Source organism: Oncorhynchus kisutch, unplaced genomic scaffold (genome assembly GCF_002021735.2).
Source record: "Oncorhynchus kisutch isolate 150728-3 unplaced genomic scaffold, Okis_V2 scaffold1322, whole genome shotgun sequence".
Classification (NCBI taxonomy): domain Eukaryota; kingdom Metazoa; phylum Chordata; class Actinopteri; order Salmoniformes; family Salmonidae; genus Oncorhynchus; species Oncorhynchus kisutch.
Genome location: NW_022263267.1, coordinates 1 through 14,945, shown reverse-complemented (window position 1 = coordinate 14,945; position 14,945 = coordinate 1). Strand labels below are relative to the sequence as shown.

Below are 14,945 nucleotides of genomic sequence, written 5' to 3'. Positions count from 1 at the left end.
ACTAGAGCCTAAACATACGGCTGGACATTAATCTAGATCAGATCAAACTAGAGCCTAAACGTACGGCTGGACATTAATCTAGATAAGATCAAACTAGAGCCTAAACATACGGCTAGACATTAATCTAGATAAGATCAAACTAGAACCTAAACATACGGCTGGACATTAATCTAGATCAGATAAAACTAGAGCCTAAACTAGAGCCTGGAGGACTTCTTTGTGGTGTCAGAAATCTCTTTACTACGGACAGACCATCATCTTTACAACCATTGAATCTATATGTTTTGACCAGGACAGTTTACAATCTAAGGTGACGCCAAGTCATTTAGTCTCCTCAACTTGTTCAACAGCCACACCATTCATTAGCAGATTCAGCTGAGGTCTAGAACTTAGGGACTGTGTAGCACACAAACACAATCCACTCCAACCAGCTACTGTTGATACTTCTGAATGAAAGGCAGGGATCATAATATAGAAATATAATTAAATATAAATAGATAGGTAATAAGAGAAGTACCATAGCCTAGAACGATGGATACTATTATGTATATCCTGTCTGGAACCAAAGGTGTATGGTCTTCAGGGAACGTTCCATGGTGTATGGTCTTCAGGGAACGTTCCATGGTGTATGGTCTTCAGGGAACGTTCCATGGTGTATGGTCTTCAGGGAACGTTCCATGGTGTATGGTCTTCAGGGAATGTTCCATGGTGTATGGTCTTCAGGGAACGTTCCATGGTGTATGGTCTTCAGGGAACGTTCCATGGTGTACGGTCTTTAGGGAACGTTCCGCTGTTTTCATTTCTTCAGGGAACTTTCCGCGGTGTACGGTCTTCAGGGAACGTTCCATGGTGTATGGTCTTCAGGGAATGTTCCATGGTGTATGGTCTTCAGGGAACGTTCCATGGTGTATGGTCTTAAGGGAATGTTCCATGGTGTATGGTCTTCAGGGAACGTTCCATGGTGTATGGTCTTCAGGGAACGTTCCATGGTGTACGGTCTTTAGGGAATGTTCCGCTGTTTTCATTTCTTCAGGGAACTTTCCGCGGTGTACGGTCTTCAGGGAACGTTCCGCTGTGTGGGGTCTTCAGGGAACGTTCCCCGGTGTAGGGTCTTCAAGGAACGTTCCTCAGTGTAGGGTCGAAGTTCACTAGTCCCCTATCTCAAGGTCCCCACGGGGTGGGGTCGGGGGTCAGTTTAGTCCTGGTCATCGTGGGAACACAATGAGTGGTAATTCATACATTCAATTTATAATCCTGGACAGAATGAAGTGAAGCCTACCGTCAGGAGAGCTGTGATTGGCTCAGGTGAGGGACTAGCAGTCATCGCCTGCATTGATCTTTGACTCATGGCAGGGCACGAGTCAGGTGAGGAGAGCTGTGATTGGCTCAGGGCAGGGCACGAGTCAGGTGAGGAGAGCTGTGATTGGCTCAGGGCAGGGCACGAGTCAGGTCAGGAGAGCTGTGATTGGCTCAGGGCAGGGCACGAGTCAGGTGAGGAGAGCTGTGATTGGCTCAGGGCAGGGCACGAGTCAGGTGAGGAGAGCTGTGATTGGCTCAGGGCAGGGCACGAGTCAGGTGAGGAGAGCTGTGATTGGCTCAGGGCAGGGCACGAGTCAGGTGAGGAGAGCTGTGATTGGCTCAGGGCAGGCCACGAGTCAGGTGAGGAGAGCTGTGATTGGCTCAGGGCAGGGCACGAGTCAGGTGAGGATAGCTGTGATTGGCTCAGGGCAGGGCACGAGTCAGGTGAGGATAGCTGTGATTGGCTCAGGGCAGGGCACGAGTCAGGTGAGGAGAGCTGTGATTGGCTCAGGGCAGGCCACGAGTCAGGTGAGGAGAGCTGTGATTGGCTCAGGGCAGGGCACGAGTCAGGTGAGGAGAGCTGTGATTGGCTCAGGGCAGGGCACCAGTCAGGTGAGGAGAGCTGTGATTGGCTCAGGGCAGGGCACCAGTCAGGTGAGGAGAGCTGTGATTGGCTCAGGGCAGGGCACGAGTTAATCAACTGTCCACATAAATGGAGGGTACTTTGTCCTCTCATAACATCTACCACCGCCTGGGTGAAGACTGTGAAGACTAAGATCACAGATACCAAACAGTACACTTCTCCGTGGACACCTGAGGGTAATACCTGGTCATTGTCACAAAAGCATAAATCACACACATTCTAAAATGGCATCTTATTACACACAAACACTGTTAACCATGTCAGGTTCAGTCCGTTTACGTGGTCTGCTTGAGGAAATATGGGTTGGAGGCACTTTTGCTTGCAGCAGATGGTTCTCCAATGGAGAAGTTCCCTGGCTGTGTTGTAGTCATCGTCACTCTTGGTCAGAACTCTGCTGTGTCCATGTCTCCGGCAGGCCGTCTGTGGACCACTGGGTTAAACTTGCCACCTTCGAGCTGATGGGAGGAGCTTTGTGATGGAGGCTGATGGAGGGAGCTTTGATGTAGACTAGAGGTGTGAGGTGTGAGATGAGCAAAAGAGGAGGACAAATCCTGTTGGGAGTGGCCCCTTCGCCTCTGTTGGGAGCAGCCCCTCCCCCTCTGCTGGGAGCCTGCCGGGAGAGGCTCCTCCCCCCTCTGCTGGGAGCCTGCCGGGAGAGGCTCCTCCCCCTCTGCTGGGAGCCTACCGGGAGCGGCCCCCTCTGCTGGGAGCGGCCCCTCCCCCTCTGCTGTTAAGCCACCCCTCCACCTCTTTGTTCTCTGTTCAGTGAAGGGCTCTTTGTGTATTCTCATTGTGATTGACGTCTGGCGTGGATGTGTTCATTCAACACTCCTCTAAACCTGCTATCTTTAGACCTACCAGCTTGCTAGCGTTAGTCCTACCAGCCTGCTAGCGTCAGCCCTACCAGCCTGCGAGCGTTAGCCCTACCAGCCTGCGAGCTTTAGCCCTACCAGCCTGCTAGCGTTAGCCCTACCAGCCTGCGAGCTTTAGCCCTACCAGCCTGCTAGCGTTAGCCCTACCAGCCTGCTAGCCTTAGCCCTACCAGCCTGCTAGCGTTACGTTAGCACTGAATGAGTCAGCCAGTTGCTATCAACACCCAGCTTACAGCTACATTAAAGTAACCCAAAGTGTCGCTAATACATAACACCATCTAATAGGGCTGGGCGATATGGCCCAAATATATAATATCACATAGGACGGTATTTGACGGGATTTTAGGTTTTTGAATAATACAAAATTCTTTCTCCATTCTTATTGTTTTATATTGTACAATTAAACTTTAACCAAATACAATTTCCTACATTTCCATGAATTTCTTCATTTCCTGCACTCATTTGTGATTATTTTCACACTGCCACGCAGGGTTGCACATTATTGTCCCTCCCAAAAAAATCAAGGATTTATTTTTACCAAATGTAATTGCGATTTGACTTCTAATTTAGGTCAAAACACTTTGGAGAACCGTTGAAATCATTGAAATAAGAATAATTATTTTAATTCTATAGTCAGAATATAAATAAGTGGGAATTTTGAATACAGTGTTGGTTGGCATGACAACAAATGAAAATGCCAGGGAGGAGCTACTTCATGTAGATAATATATTCATGCTTCTCCTGATCTTATTGGTTTAGAAGATACTGTTTTTACAAACATGCTGATTTAGGCCTCCACCATCACTGGTATCAGGCTGTATAACTAGCTACCTTTGCTCTGACTCGGTACATCTATTATCTAGCTAGCGGCACGATATAGAACAACTCGCTAAGAAAAGACAAACTAGCTGTTTGCAGATGTAAGAAACAAAAGGAAGGGTACATTCTAGAAGTGTATTGATATTGTTGCGTGTGCTGCATTGACCATGCAGACTGAACGCACGTGTTTGGTGGGCCAGAACCAACACGTGAGCTCCTTGAATGACAGGGGCGGGGCTAGGTCTGTGTGGCAACGAGGCATAGAGAGAGAGAGAGGGAGAGCAGAGAGAGATGACTCAAGTAAGCAGAGTAAACGATCAAAATGGACGTTACACACGACATATCACATTTAACAAACCAAACATTCAAATACCGTTATATTTATAATAAAAATAAAAATCTTTACCTAGGCAAGTCCAATAAAAACAAATTCTTAATTACATTGACGGCCGACATAGAATGTAAAGTAAAAACCCAAACCGGTCCGTGCATCAATATCCAGCCCTTCCATCTAACCAATTATCAGAAAATGTTTGCTATATGCAATTATCTTAGCCAGCAAGCGAGTCAGCCAGCTAACGTTAGCTATTAGCCTAGCCAACGTTAGCTATTAGCCTAGCCAACGTTAGCTATTAGCCTAGCCAACGTAAGCTATTAGCCTAGCCAACGTTAGCTATAAGCCTAGCCAACGTTAGCTTTGGCTGACGGTGGGACGTGCCTCATAAGTGCTCTGAGCACTGCTCGCACTCAGCAATAATGGCTGATTTGAGGCCCAATATATTCAACATGTTAAATTATTGTGACGTCGTAAGAGCCTGTAGAGCGGAATCAGGTACATATTTACACTTTACGGGCTGCCGCGTTAGGTTTTACTCCGGATTTACTCTTATAATTTTTTTATTTGACCCTTTATTTAACCAGGCAAGTCAGTTAAGAACAAATTCTTATTTTCAATGACGGCCTAGGAACAGTCAATGGGCCGGGATCTGATCTGGAGCCTGTAGATCGGGATAAAAACGTGTCAACGTTTAGCTGGTGTCTCTTTAAGTCTGCTGTCTGCCTGAAGATCTTCCCACACTGAGAGAAGCGGTACAGGGCTTCTCTCCTGTGTGAGTTAACTTGTGTGCCCTCAGATGTGATGACTGACGGAAACTCTTCCCACACTGTGGGCAGTGGTAAGGCTTCTCTCCTGTGTGCGTTTGACAATGTTTCTTCAGGTATCTTGCCAGACTGAAGCTCTTCCCACACTGAGTGCAGTGGTAATTCTTCTCTCCTGTGTGAGTTAACTGGTGGGCCGTCACATTTGATGAATGACTGAAACTCTTTCCACATTGAAGGCAGTGGTAAGGCTTCTCTACTGTGTGAGTTAACTGGTGTGCCCTAAGGCTTTCTGTTTGACTGAAGCTCTTCCCACACTGGGAGCAGTGATAAGGCATCTTTCTTGTGTGAGTAAGCTGGTGTCTATTTAAGGTCTGTAAAAGAGGAAAACTCATCTCACAAACAGAGCAGTGGTATGGCTTCTCTCCTGAGTGAATTCGATGGTGTGTCTTCAGGTGTCCTGCCTGACTGAAGCTCTTCCCACACTGAGAGCAGTGGTACGGCTTCTCTCCTGTGTGAATTAGCTGGTGTGCCTTTAGAGCTCCTGCCCGACCAAAACTCTTCCCACACTGAAAGCAGTGGTACGGCTTCTCTCCTGTGTGTATTCTCTTGTGTTCGTTTAGCTGTCCTTCCATACGGAAGCTCTTCCCACATTGGAAGCAGTGGAAAGGCTTCTCTCCTGTGTGTATTCTCTGATGCCTCTTCAAATTGAACGAACAACTGAAAGTCTTCCTACACTGGGAGCAGTGGTACGACTTCTTTCCTGTGTGAGTAAGCTGGTGCGTCTTCAAGCTGCTTGGTGTCTGAAATCTCTTCCCACATTGACCACACGGGTACATCTTCTTTCTTTTGAGGGTCTTTTTGCGTGGTATGAGGTGAGTTGGACACAATGAACTGCCTCTAGAATCTGAGCAGGGTCGGTCCATGCAGTGGTGATGTTTCTGTCTTGAGCTCCCCCGTCTGTGTTTATGGTTTCCTGATGCTGTGGAACTGGGCTCACTGTCTGAACCTGGGTTGGAGATCTCTCCTGTGGGAATAGGAACAGATAAAGGGTTAGAATCAGGATCAGACACATTGGCTTTAGACTTGTCTAAAAAACGATTAAGATTAATTTATTTGTCCAATTAGAACACAAGGTCCAACGGAATTGTGACTTCCTGTTTAAAACACAAACATACGGGTTGGAGCAGAGGGCTGCCGTACTATGGGGGCATGTGGACCAGTTGCTGTGGGCGGTTAAGAGTCTTAGTCAAGGGCACAACAGCAGGTGATGGCACGAGCCCAAGCTTACAACTCTTTATTCATTGTTTCATTAATTAACAGTTGATTAACAGCAGATTATTTACTGGGCGATGAAAACAATGACATTCTTTTCTTTCACAACCACAGATATACATACATACACTTGGGGAAAGAGTTGTCAAACAGTCAGAGACACAGGTTGGTATACTGCTACACGGAGTATAGCATATCTGTCTAAAAGCTGGGCTAATTTTAACAATAGTATATCATCTCTGTCTAATAGCTGGGCTAACTTTAACAATAGTATATCATCTCTGTCTAAAAGCTGGGCTAACTTTAACAATAGTATAGCATCTCTGTCTAAAAGCTGGGCTAACTTTAACAATAGTATATCATCTCTGTCTAAAAGCTGGGCTAACTTTAACAATAGTATATCATCTCTGTCTAAAAGCTGGGATAACTTTAACAATAATAAATAATCTCTGTCTAAAAGCTGGGCTAACTTTAACAATAGTATAGCATCTCTGTCTAAAAGCTGGGCTAACTTTAACAATATAATATCATCTCTGTCTAAAATCTGGGAAAACTTTAACAATAGTTGTGGGAAGTGAGCTGTCAATAATAGCAATAATAATTTTAGAATCCCCTGAGGCACCAACTTCTATCCGTACTCCACACCTGAACGTACCTGGGTCAGTGATACTATCTACTTCTTCCTCCAGATCTGGATCAGACACTTCTCTACTCTCTTCCACCTCCTCTTTGACAGCTCTCTCTTCCTCCTCTTTGACAGCTCTCTCCTCCTCCTCTTTGACAGCTCTCTCCTCCTCTTTGACTCCTCTCTCCTCCTCCACCTCCTCTTTGACAGCTCTCTCCTCCTCCTCTTTGACAGCTCTCTCCTCCTCTTTGACTCCTCTCTCCTCCTCCACCTCCTCTTTGACTGCTCTCTCCTCCTCTTCCTCTTTGACTGCTCTCTCCTCCTCTTCCTCTTTGACTGCTCTCTCCTCCTCTCTGACAGCTCTCTCCTCCTCTGCCTCCTCCTCTTTGACAGCCATCTCTTCCTCTAGGACTTCTGGCTCTTCTTTAACAATCACATTGAGTTCCAGTGTTTGACTGCAGTCCTCCAGTTTCACTGAGACCATCTCTGGACCCTGCTGTGAGGTTCTCTGGTCTGGAACACCACAGTAAGATCCTGGGGACTCTGTGGACTTGGGTTCAGACATGGAAGGCTACAGATGGATTCAAAAGAGGCACAAAAAAAAGTGAAAAGTGAGTTTCACAAACAGGATGAGTTTCACTAGAACAGTTTTGCTAACAAAAAGGGATAGATGGAAAATGTTGCATGCATGGTCTATCTACTAGGATTCTGCTAAGAAAATATAGCTAGCTAGCTAACATTGCTGTGGTGTTGGCAACGATCGCTAACGTTAGCCATTTGAGCTAATTGGGTTAACTTTAGCTTACTGATACATTTTACCGTCACCTTTCTCAATAGGGTGGGATGATATCTAGCTGGATCGCTAGATACAATTACAAGCAAGAGGTTTGCTAGTTTAAAGCAAAGCCGAACCAAAATGACATTTGATATCACGCTGGCTGAATGATTAAGTAAATGATTAATAAAATTAAAGTTAGCTAACTACGGTTAACTAGCTAGCTAACAAACACGGAGGTCAAGTGAGCCAACACTCGAACTCGGTAAAGCCATCCGCTCTTCAGTTTCCTCGTGAATTTGCAAATACACAACACGATACGGTGTCATGTGTTTTCTGGGAGGGGAAACTGAGTTGGACGCTGTCATGCTCAGATAGAGACGATGGCTTCAAATCAACTCAAAGAAAACAGCTTGAACCACACTTATTCAATCTTCCATAATCAAAACGATACCAAATGGTTGATTTCATTTTGGCACCTTAGAAAGGCTGCAGTAGACGGTGCGGTTTATCGAATGTTACATTGTTAAAGATCGTGTTTACAGTCATGACATTACCAACACACACACACACACACACACACACACACACACCAAGACGTGAGTGAGCTTGATATATTTCTACTAGATCAATAATCCAGTGTGATGACCATTACATACCATACGATGCCCATTATGACATCATAAAGAGGTGTTGTGACACGCGCGCTACTTGTCGATGGGTAATCCACTGTTATTAACATTGTAGACGCATAACGTGCCCACATTACACCAGCTACAACCTTGTAGACGCATAACGTGCCCACATTACACCAGCTACAACCTTGTAAACGCATAACGTGCCCACATTACACCAGCTACAACCTTGTAAACACATAACATGCCCACGTTACACCAGCTACAACCTTGTAGACGCATAACGTGCCCACATTACACCAGCTACAACCTTGTAAACACATAACATGCCCACATTACACCAGCTACAACCTTGTAGACGCATAACGTGCCCACATTACACCAGCTACAACCTTGTAAACACACTGGTTTACAGTACATTACAGTGAACTTTTGAGTGATTTCAATTCAAATTGAACAGAGTGAAAATGGATGGTAGGTTAAGTGTACCCATTATGGCCACTAAAATATCAGTTTATACATCTCTAACATATACGGCCCTAAACTTTTGTAAGAAAAGTGAATATAATATTAAAGAATAATATCTAATATGAAGATTTATGACTTGATTATAATGTGAAGAATCCAGACTGGGCTTAATGGGTACCGAAGGCTCCAAATAATAAGAGGTTAAATAATAAATGTTTATTTATTTTCAAATGTTCCACATTTACAAACTAACATTTCTTATGTAAAAATATTATATTAATCTCCCGTAAAATTATTTAAAATAAACTGATCATTGCCATCAGGGCCTAAATGAACACCCGCCACCTCCTAACCCCCTAACCCACCACCCCCTAACCCCCTAACCCACCACCCCTAACCCGCCACCCTACCTCCTAACCCCCTAACCCACCACCCCTAACCCACCACCCCCTAACCCACCACCCCCAACCCGCCACCCCCTAACCCACCACCCCTAACCCACCACCCCCTAACCCACCACCCCTAACCCACCACCCCCTAACCCACCACCCCCAACCCGCCACCCCTAACCCGCCACCCCCCTAACCCGCCACCCCCTAACCCGCCACCCCTAACCGCCACCCCCTAACTCGCCACCCCCAACCCACCACCCCCCTAACCCGCCACCCCTAACCCACCACCCCTAACCCACCACCCCCAACCCACCATCCCCTAACCCACCACCCCTAACCCATCAACCCTAACCCACCACCCCTAACCCACCACCTCCTAACCCACTAACCCACCACCCCCTAACCCGCCACCCCCTAACCAACCACCCCCTAACACCCTAACCCACCACCCCTAACCCCCTAACCACACCCCCTAACCCACCACCCCTAACCCGCCACCTCCTAACCCCCTAACCCACCACCTCCTAACCCCCTAACCCACCACCCCTAACCCGCCACCTCCTAACCCCCTAACCCACCACCCCCTAAACCCCCTAACCCACCACCCCCTAACCCACCACCCCTAACCCGCCACCTCCTAACCCACACCTCCTAACCCCTAACCCACCACCCCTAACCCGCCACCACCTAACCCGCCACCTCCTAACCCCCTAACCCACCACCCCTAACCCGCCACCTCCTAACCCCCTAACCCACCACCCCCTACCTCCTAACCCCCTAACCCACCACCCCCTAACCCACCACCCCTAACCCGCCACCTCCTAACCCCCCTAACCCAACCACCCCTAACCCAACCACCCCCTAACCCACCACCCCCTAACCCACCACCCCCACACCCGCCACCCCTAACCTGCCACCCCCTAACCCACCACCCCTAACCCACACCCCCTAACCCGCCACCCCCAACCCGCCATTCCCCTAACCCACCACCCCCTAACCCGCCACCCCCAACCTGCCACCCCTAACCCACCACCCCCTAACCCCTAACCCACCACCCCCTAACCCACCACCCCCTACCTGCCACCCCTAACCCACCACCCCTAACCCCCTAACCCACCACCCCCCTAACCCCCTAACCCACCACCCCCTAACCCACCACCCCTAACCCCGCCACCTCCTAACCCCCTAACCCACCACCTCCTAACCCCCTAACCCACCACCCCTAACCCACCACCCCCTAACCGGCCACCCTCCTAAACCCCTAACCACCACCCCCTAACCCCTAACCCACCACCCCCTAACCCACCACCCCTAACCCGCCACCTCCTAACCCCCTAATCCACCACCTCCTAACCCCCTAACCCACCAACCCCTAACTCACCACCCCTACAACCCGCCAACCTCCTAACCCCCTAAACCCACCACCCCTAATCCGCCACCTCCTAACCCCCGAACCCACCACCCCCTAACCCACCACCCCCTAACCCACACCTCTAACCCGCCACCCTCCTAACCCCCTAACCCACCACTCCATAACCCACCACCCCTAACCCACCACCTCTAACCCCCTAACCCACCACCCCTAACCCACCACCCCTAACCCACCACCTCCTATCCCCTAACCCAACCACCCCCTAACCCGCCACCCCTAACCCACCACCCCCTAACCCGCCACCTCCTAACCCCTAACCCACCACCACCTAACCCGCCCACCCCTAACCCCCCTAACCCGCCACCCCTAACCCACACCCCCTAACCCGCCACCCCTAACCCACCACCCCCTAACCCACCACCCCTAACCCACCACCCCCTAACCCACCACCCCTAACCCCCTAACCGCCACCCCCGCCACCCCCTAACCCGCCACCCCCTAACCCACCACCCTACCCCCCTAACCCGCCACCCCCTAACCCACCACCCCTCATATCACACTATGTTTCTAATTTATGACTGTATTTATGGATTCTGGGTGTCTGTGTGACCGGGAGACCCATGGGGCCAGCGCAGCACACTGCTAGCTAGCTGTGCCACTAGGATTCTGGGTGTCTGTGTGAACGCCATGGGGCAGCGCATCACACTGCTAGCTGTGCCACTAGGGATCTGGGTGTCTGTGTGCCTGGGAGACCCATGGGGCACCGCATCACAACTGCTAGCTAGCTGTGCCACTAGGGATTCTGGTGTCTGTGTGACCCATGGGGCAGCGGCATCACACTGCTAGCTGTGCCCACTAGGGATTCTGGGTGTCTGTGCTGCCTGGGAGACCCATGGGGCAACCGCATCACACTGCTAGCTAGCTGTGCCACTAGGGATTCTGGGTGTCTGTGTGCCTGGGAGACCCATGGGGCACCGCATCACACTGCTAGCTAGCTGTGCCACTAGAGATTCTGGGTGTCTGTGTGACCAAGAGACCCATGGGGCAGCGCATCACACTGCTAACTGTGCCACTAGAGATTCTGGGTGTCTGTGTGACCAAGAGACCATGGGGCAGCACACAATAGACCCAGCTTCGTCTGGGTTAGGAGCGTGTTTGGCACGACGGGGATGTCCTTGTCCCATCGTGCACCAGCGACCCCTGTGGCGGGCCTGGCACAGTGCACGGTGATACGGTGGCAAGGTGTACGGCGTTTCCTCCGACACATTGTGGCGGCTGGCTTCCGGGTTAAGTGGGCATTATGTCAAGAAGTAGTGCAGTTTGGTTGGGTTTCGGAGGACGCACGACTCTCCCAACTTCACCTCTCCCGAGTCCGTACAGGAGTTGCAGCGATGAGACAAGACTGTAACATACCAACTGTAACTACCACGAATTTGGGGAGAAAAGGGGTAAAAAAAAACTGGGCCTTATTTTTAACCAAATGTTGCAATTGCGATTTAGATCAGAACACTTGGGTGAACTGTTGGAATCATGGAAATAGAATGTTTATTACAATTCTATAGACAGAATATAAATAGTAGTGGGCGCTTTGGAATACAGTGTTGGTTGACATGACACGAATGAAAATGCCAGGGAGGAGTTATTGTGACATGTTAGGAACCATGTCGTAACCTAAACCTATAGATGTTACACTGAGCTGGGTGAATGGAGTCATGTTAGGAACCATGTCGTAACCTAAACCTATAGATGTTACACTGAGCTGGGTGAATGGAGTCATGTTAGGAACCATGTCGTAACCTAACCTATAGATGTTACACTGAGCTGGGTGAATGGATTCATCCCAATATGCTGGAATAGAAATAAAGGCCTTGCTCAACCATACATTATGATCCTCAAGTGGGGACCAGTCACTCAGGGCAGAGCCCACCTGTTTTGAGCCCCACATTTTAGCACCAAAAAATATATAATTTAATTTTGGGGGGAGGGGCTTGCTGATTTGCATGTATTTTGGCATTTAATGTGTCACATATGAGTCTGAAAAACAATTGTAAAAATAAATCAAGTCCCTTTTTTGTTTTCTTGAGTAAGGCAGCTACAAAACGAGTTGTTTCAGCTAGCTAAGTCCTTTCTGTGGTGTAGTGCGTTGCAAGACCAGCAGGAAGAAAAAAAACAGAGCGTCCGTGCTGTGATTGGCTTAGTGTTCTGTCACTCATGAGGACTTTACGCACTGCCAAGTGTAAGAGCAGACATTGAAAATTCTAGCCCTTCGGCTGCTGCCATAGAAGTGTTATCCAAGAAGTCTCAAGGTCATTGGCCACAGATAAAATTACGTCAAATCACATTATATCTACAGTAGCTTTGATTGGACATTTATACTTTCACAATCTTAGCTAGCCGTAATCATCATGAATCAAGCGACAATCTACTGGAAAATCATTTTTAATCCTGTTTTATAGATAGAGAAATATTGAGGAAACACTATCGGTGCTCATCGGACATAAAATTACACAACAAGTTGGAAATCTCCAATCAACGAGTGGTTTGGGGAGGAATCATAGTGGCAGCGTGGTCTCAAATCTGGGATTAAGGGCTATTTTCCAAGTTTATATTGATAAACACTCAACATTGGCCATGCTGTCAATGAAGCATGATTTGTGGCCGTGCAATTATGAATTGCCCTCTTATCCGCTTTTTCGTCCGTTATGACATAGTTTGTACATCTCAATTGTCATTAGAAACCACATTTGTTTAAGCAAGTCAGCCATATCAGCTGTTGTTGTTTTTGTAAGGCAGTAAATGAGTCTGAATGAACTGATTCGCTGCCAGACAGATTCTGCTGATAGCCAAGAGTAGCAGTGGTAAGGTGTTGGGACTTGCTGTTGGGACAAGCTTTATGTAGGTCCTAACAGTTTGTGGGCACCGTTTGTCACCGTTATAATGCAATGAATGTATTGTTTAGTGTTGTGTAGTGGCTTTGCTGGCATGCCACTTATTTATTTTTTTCACATGCTAACATCGGCAATGGTCCTCCCTCATCTTAACGGCACCGACAGCCACAATAGTTAATCAAATGCCTGTCCAACTGATTAGTTCTGGCGCCGTCCCTGCCCACTACTATCTAGTGATCAGGCTGCCTGGTTGAAATTAACGCTTCACTAATCACATATTTGACATTGATGACGAATAATGTGATCAGTCACAAAACACAGCGTCTTGAAGATAGCTAGCTAAACAAACGTGTTTGCTAACAACGATAGCTAGCTATCTAGCCTAGGATGAAGATGAAAACCCTAGGCAACTTCAACCCACTATAGCTAACGTTAGCTAGATAACATGGTTAGACAGTCTCTAATGTCCTGAAGACTAGCTTTTGTGTCGACAAATAATATGTAATGTGTTAGGTACATAGAATCGTATAGAATGTTTAAAGCTTGATCTTACTTTGGACCTGGACTTTGAAATGTTGACTACCGACGATACTAGCAACAACAACAACAGCTAACTAGCGTAACTCCGACCCACCTCCTTTCCCAGAACGACGTCACAGATAGAACAACGAGCCAGATATTTCACGGAAATATATTAGTGTGAAGCATCCGGTTGGCGGTTCCACTCACTACCAAATATGGTGATGAGAGGATGCCAGTGGCCGGCAGTGGGAGAAGATCGATGTTGTACGAATTCATGCAAATTTTCACATCGGTGAAACGTTTGATCTCAATACAGTTTTTGTTCCCAAAACTAGCATCTGTTAAGACACATTTTTGTAGATTTCCCCCTTTGCCAAAGTAAAAAAAAAAAAAAAACGAATTTGTTCCCACTTTAAAAGGACAGTCTGTGGTCCATCTTGAGTTAGTTTTTTAAAAAAGTCTTTGACGAGATCAGCTTCTATGGTAGTCTGCCGGAGTCTGCCGAATAACATCACAGACCTCGTTCTGGTTGAGTGGAGAAGAGGTTGGGGACAGTTGAGTCATTGAAAGTAACTCCAAGTGGACTGTTGAGTCATTGAAAGTAACTCAACACTGATCACCTCTGAGTGGAGCCCTACTCCCTAGAGCAAATCACAACATGATCCTCTGAGGGCGCGCCCTACTCCCCAGAGAATCACAACACGTCCGTCCTCTGAGCGGAGGATGCACAAAACAAAATCTCAACATTCTCGAAACGTTCACAGATGTAACCATTCCCAGTTAGTCCTTTCCCCGGCCCGACACTGTGTCTCCACTACACCTGTCACTGCTGGTCGGCCCACTTCCTCCTGGTCTGGCTCAACATCAGAGCGCTCAGCCAACTGGTCATTTCAAGATCCGCAAAGTTTTCAAGAGAGCATGAAGAGTTACACGTACGTTTAGTTGGTTTGTATTCAGGAGATGTAGGTCTGTACTCGAGACAAAGGTGGTAAACAGTGAGACGACGGGACTGATCTTTTTGCCATCCTACGGCCTTCACTTCACTGTCATCGTGAGAATAACTATCTGCGAACTCAGGACAGTCAAGGCTGCGATAGATCCATACATTGCGCACCTGCACTAAATCATTATTTTTCTGCACCCATCGATTTTTTGAAGAATAAGATATTCCCACAAGCTTAGCTGAACTCTTAACCCGTCAGAACACAACATTATTAAATACAGCTTGTTTTACTCCAGTGCTTGATAAACAAAGTACATGT

At 47.7% G+C, this 14,945-nt stretch overlaps 1 protein-coding gene across 1 annotated transcript; it reads right to left on the bottom strand.

Moving 5' to 3' along the window:
- Positions 1–3,519: 3,519 nt before the first annotated feature.
- LOC109886349 (zinc finger protein 883-like) lies at positions 3,520–13,810 on the bottom strand. Its single transcript, XM_020478050.2, has 3 exons — positions 13,715–13,810; positions 6,662–7,202; positions 3,520–5,758 (listed from the first exon to the last, which is right to left on the bottom strand). Exons 2-3 carry the CDS (start codon positions 7,194–7,196, stop codon positions 4,677–4,679), a joined length of 1,617 nt encoding a protein of 538 aa, XP_020333639.2. The 5' UTR covers positions 7,197–7,202; positions 13,715–13,810; the 3' UTR covers positions 3,520–4,676.
- Between the last annotated feature and the right edge of the window lie 1,135 nt (positions 13,811–14,945).

Excerpts from the sequence above, each read along its gene's own strand:
- LOC109886349 (XM_020478050.2), bottom strand. The coding sequence starts at position 7,196 with ATGTCTGAACCCAAGTCCACAGAGTCCCCAGGATCTTACTGTGGTGTT. Across the intron at positions 5,759-6,661 it reads AGATAGTATCACTGACCCAG|GAGAGATCTCCAACCCAGGT; the intron begins GTACGTTCAGGT and ends CTATTCCCACAG.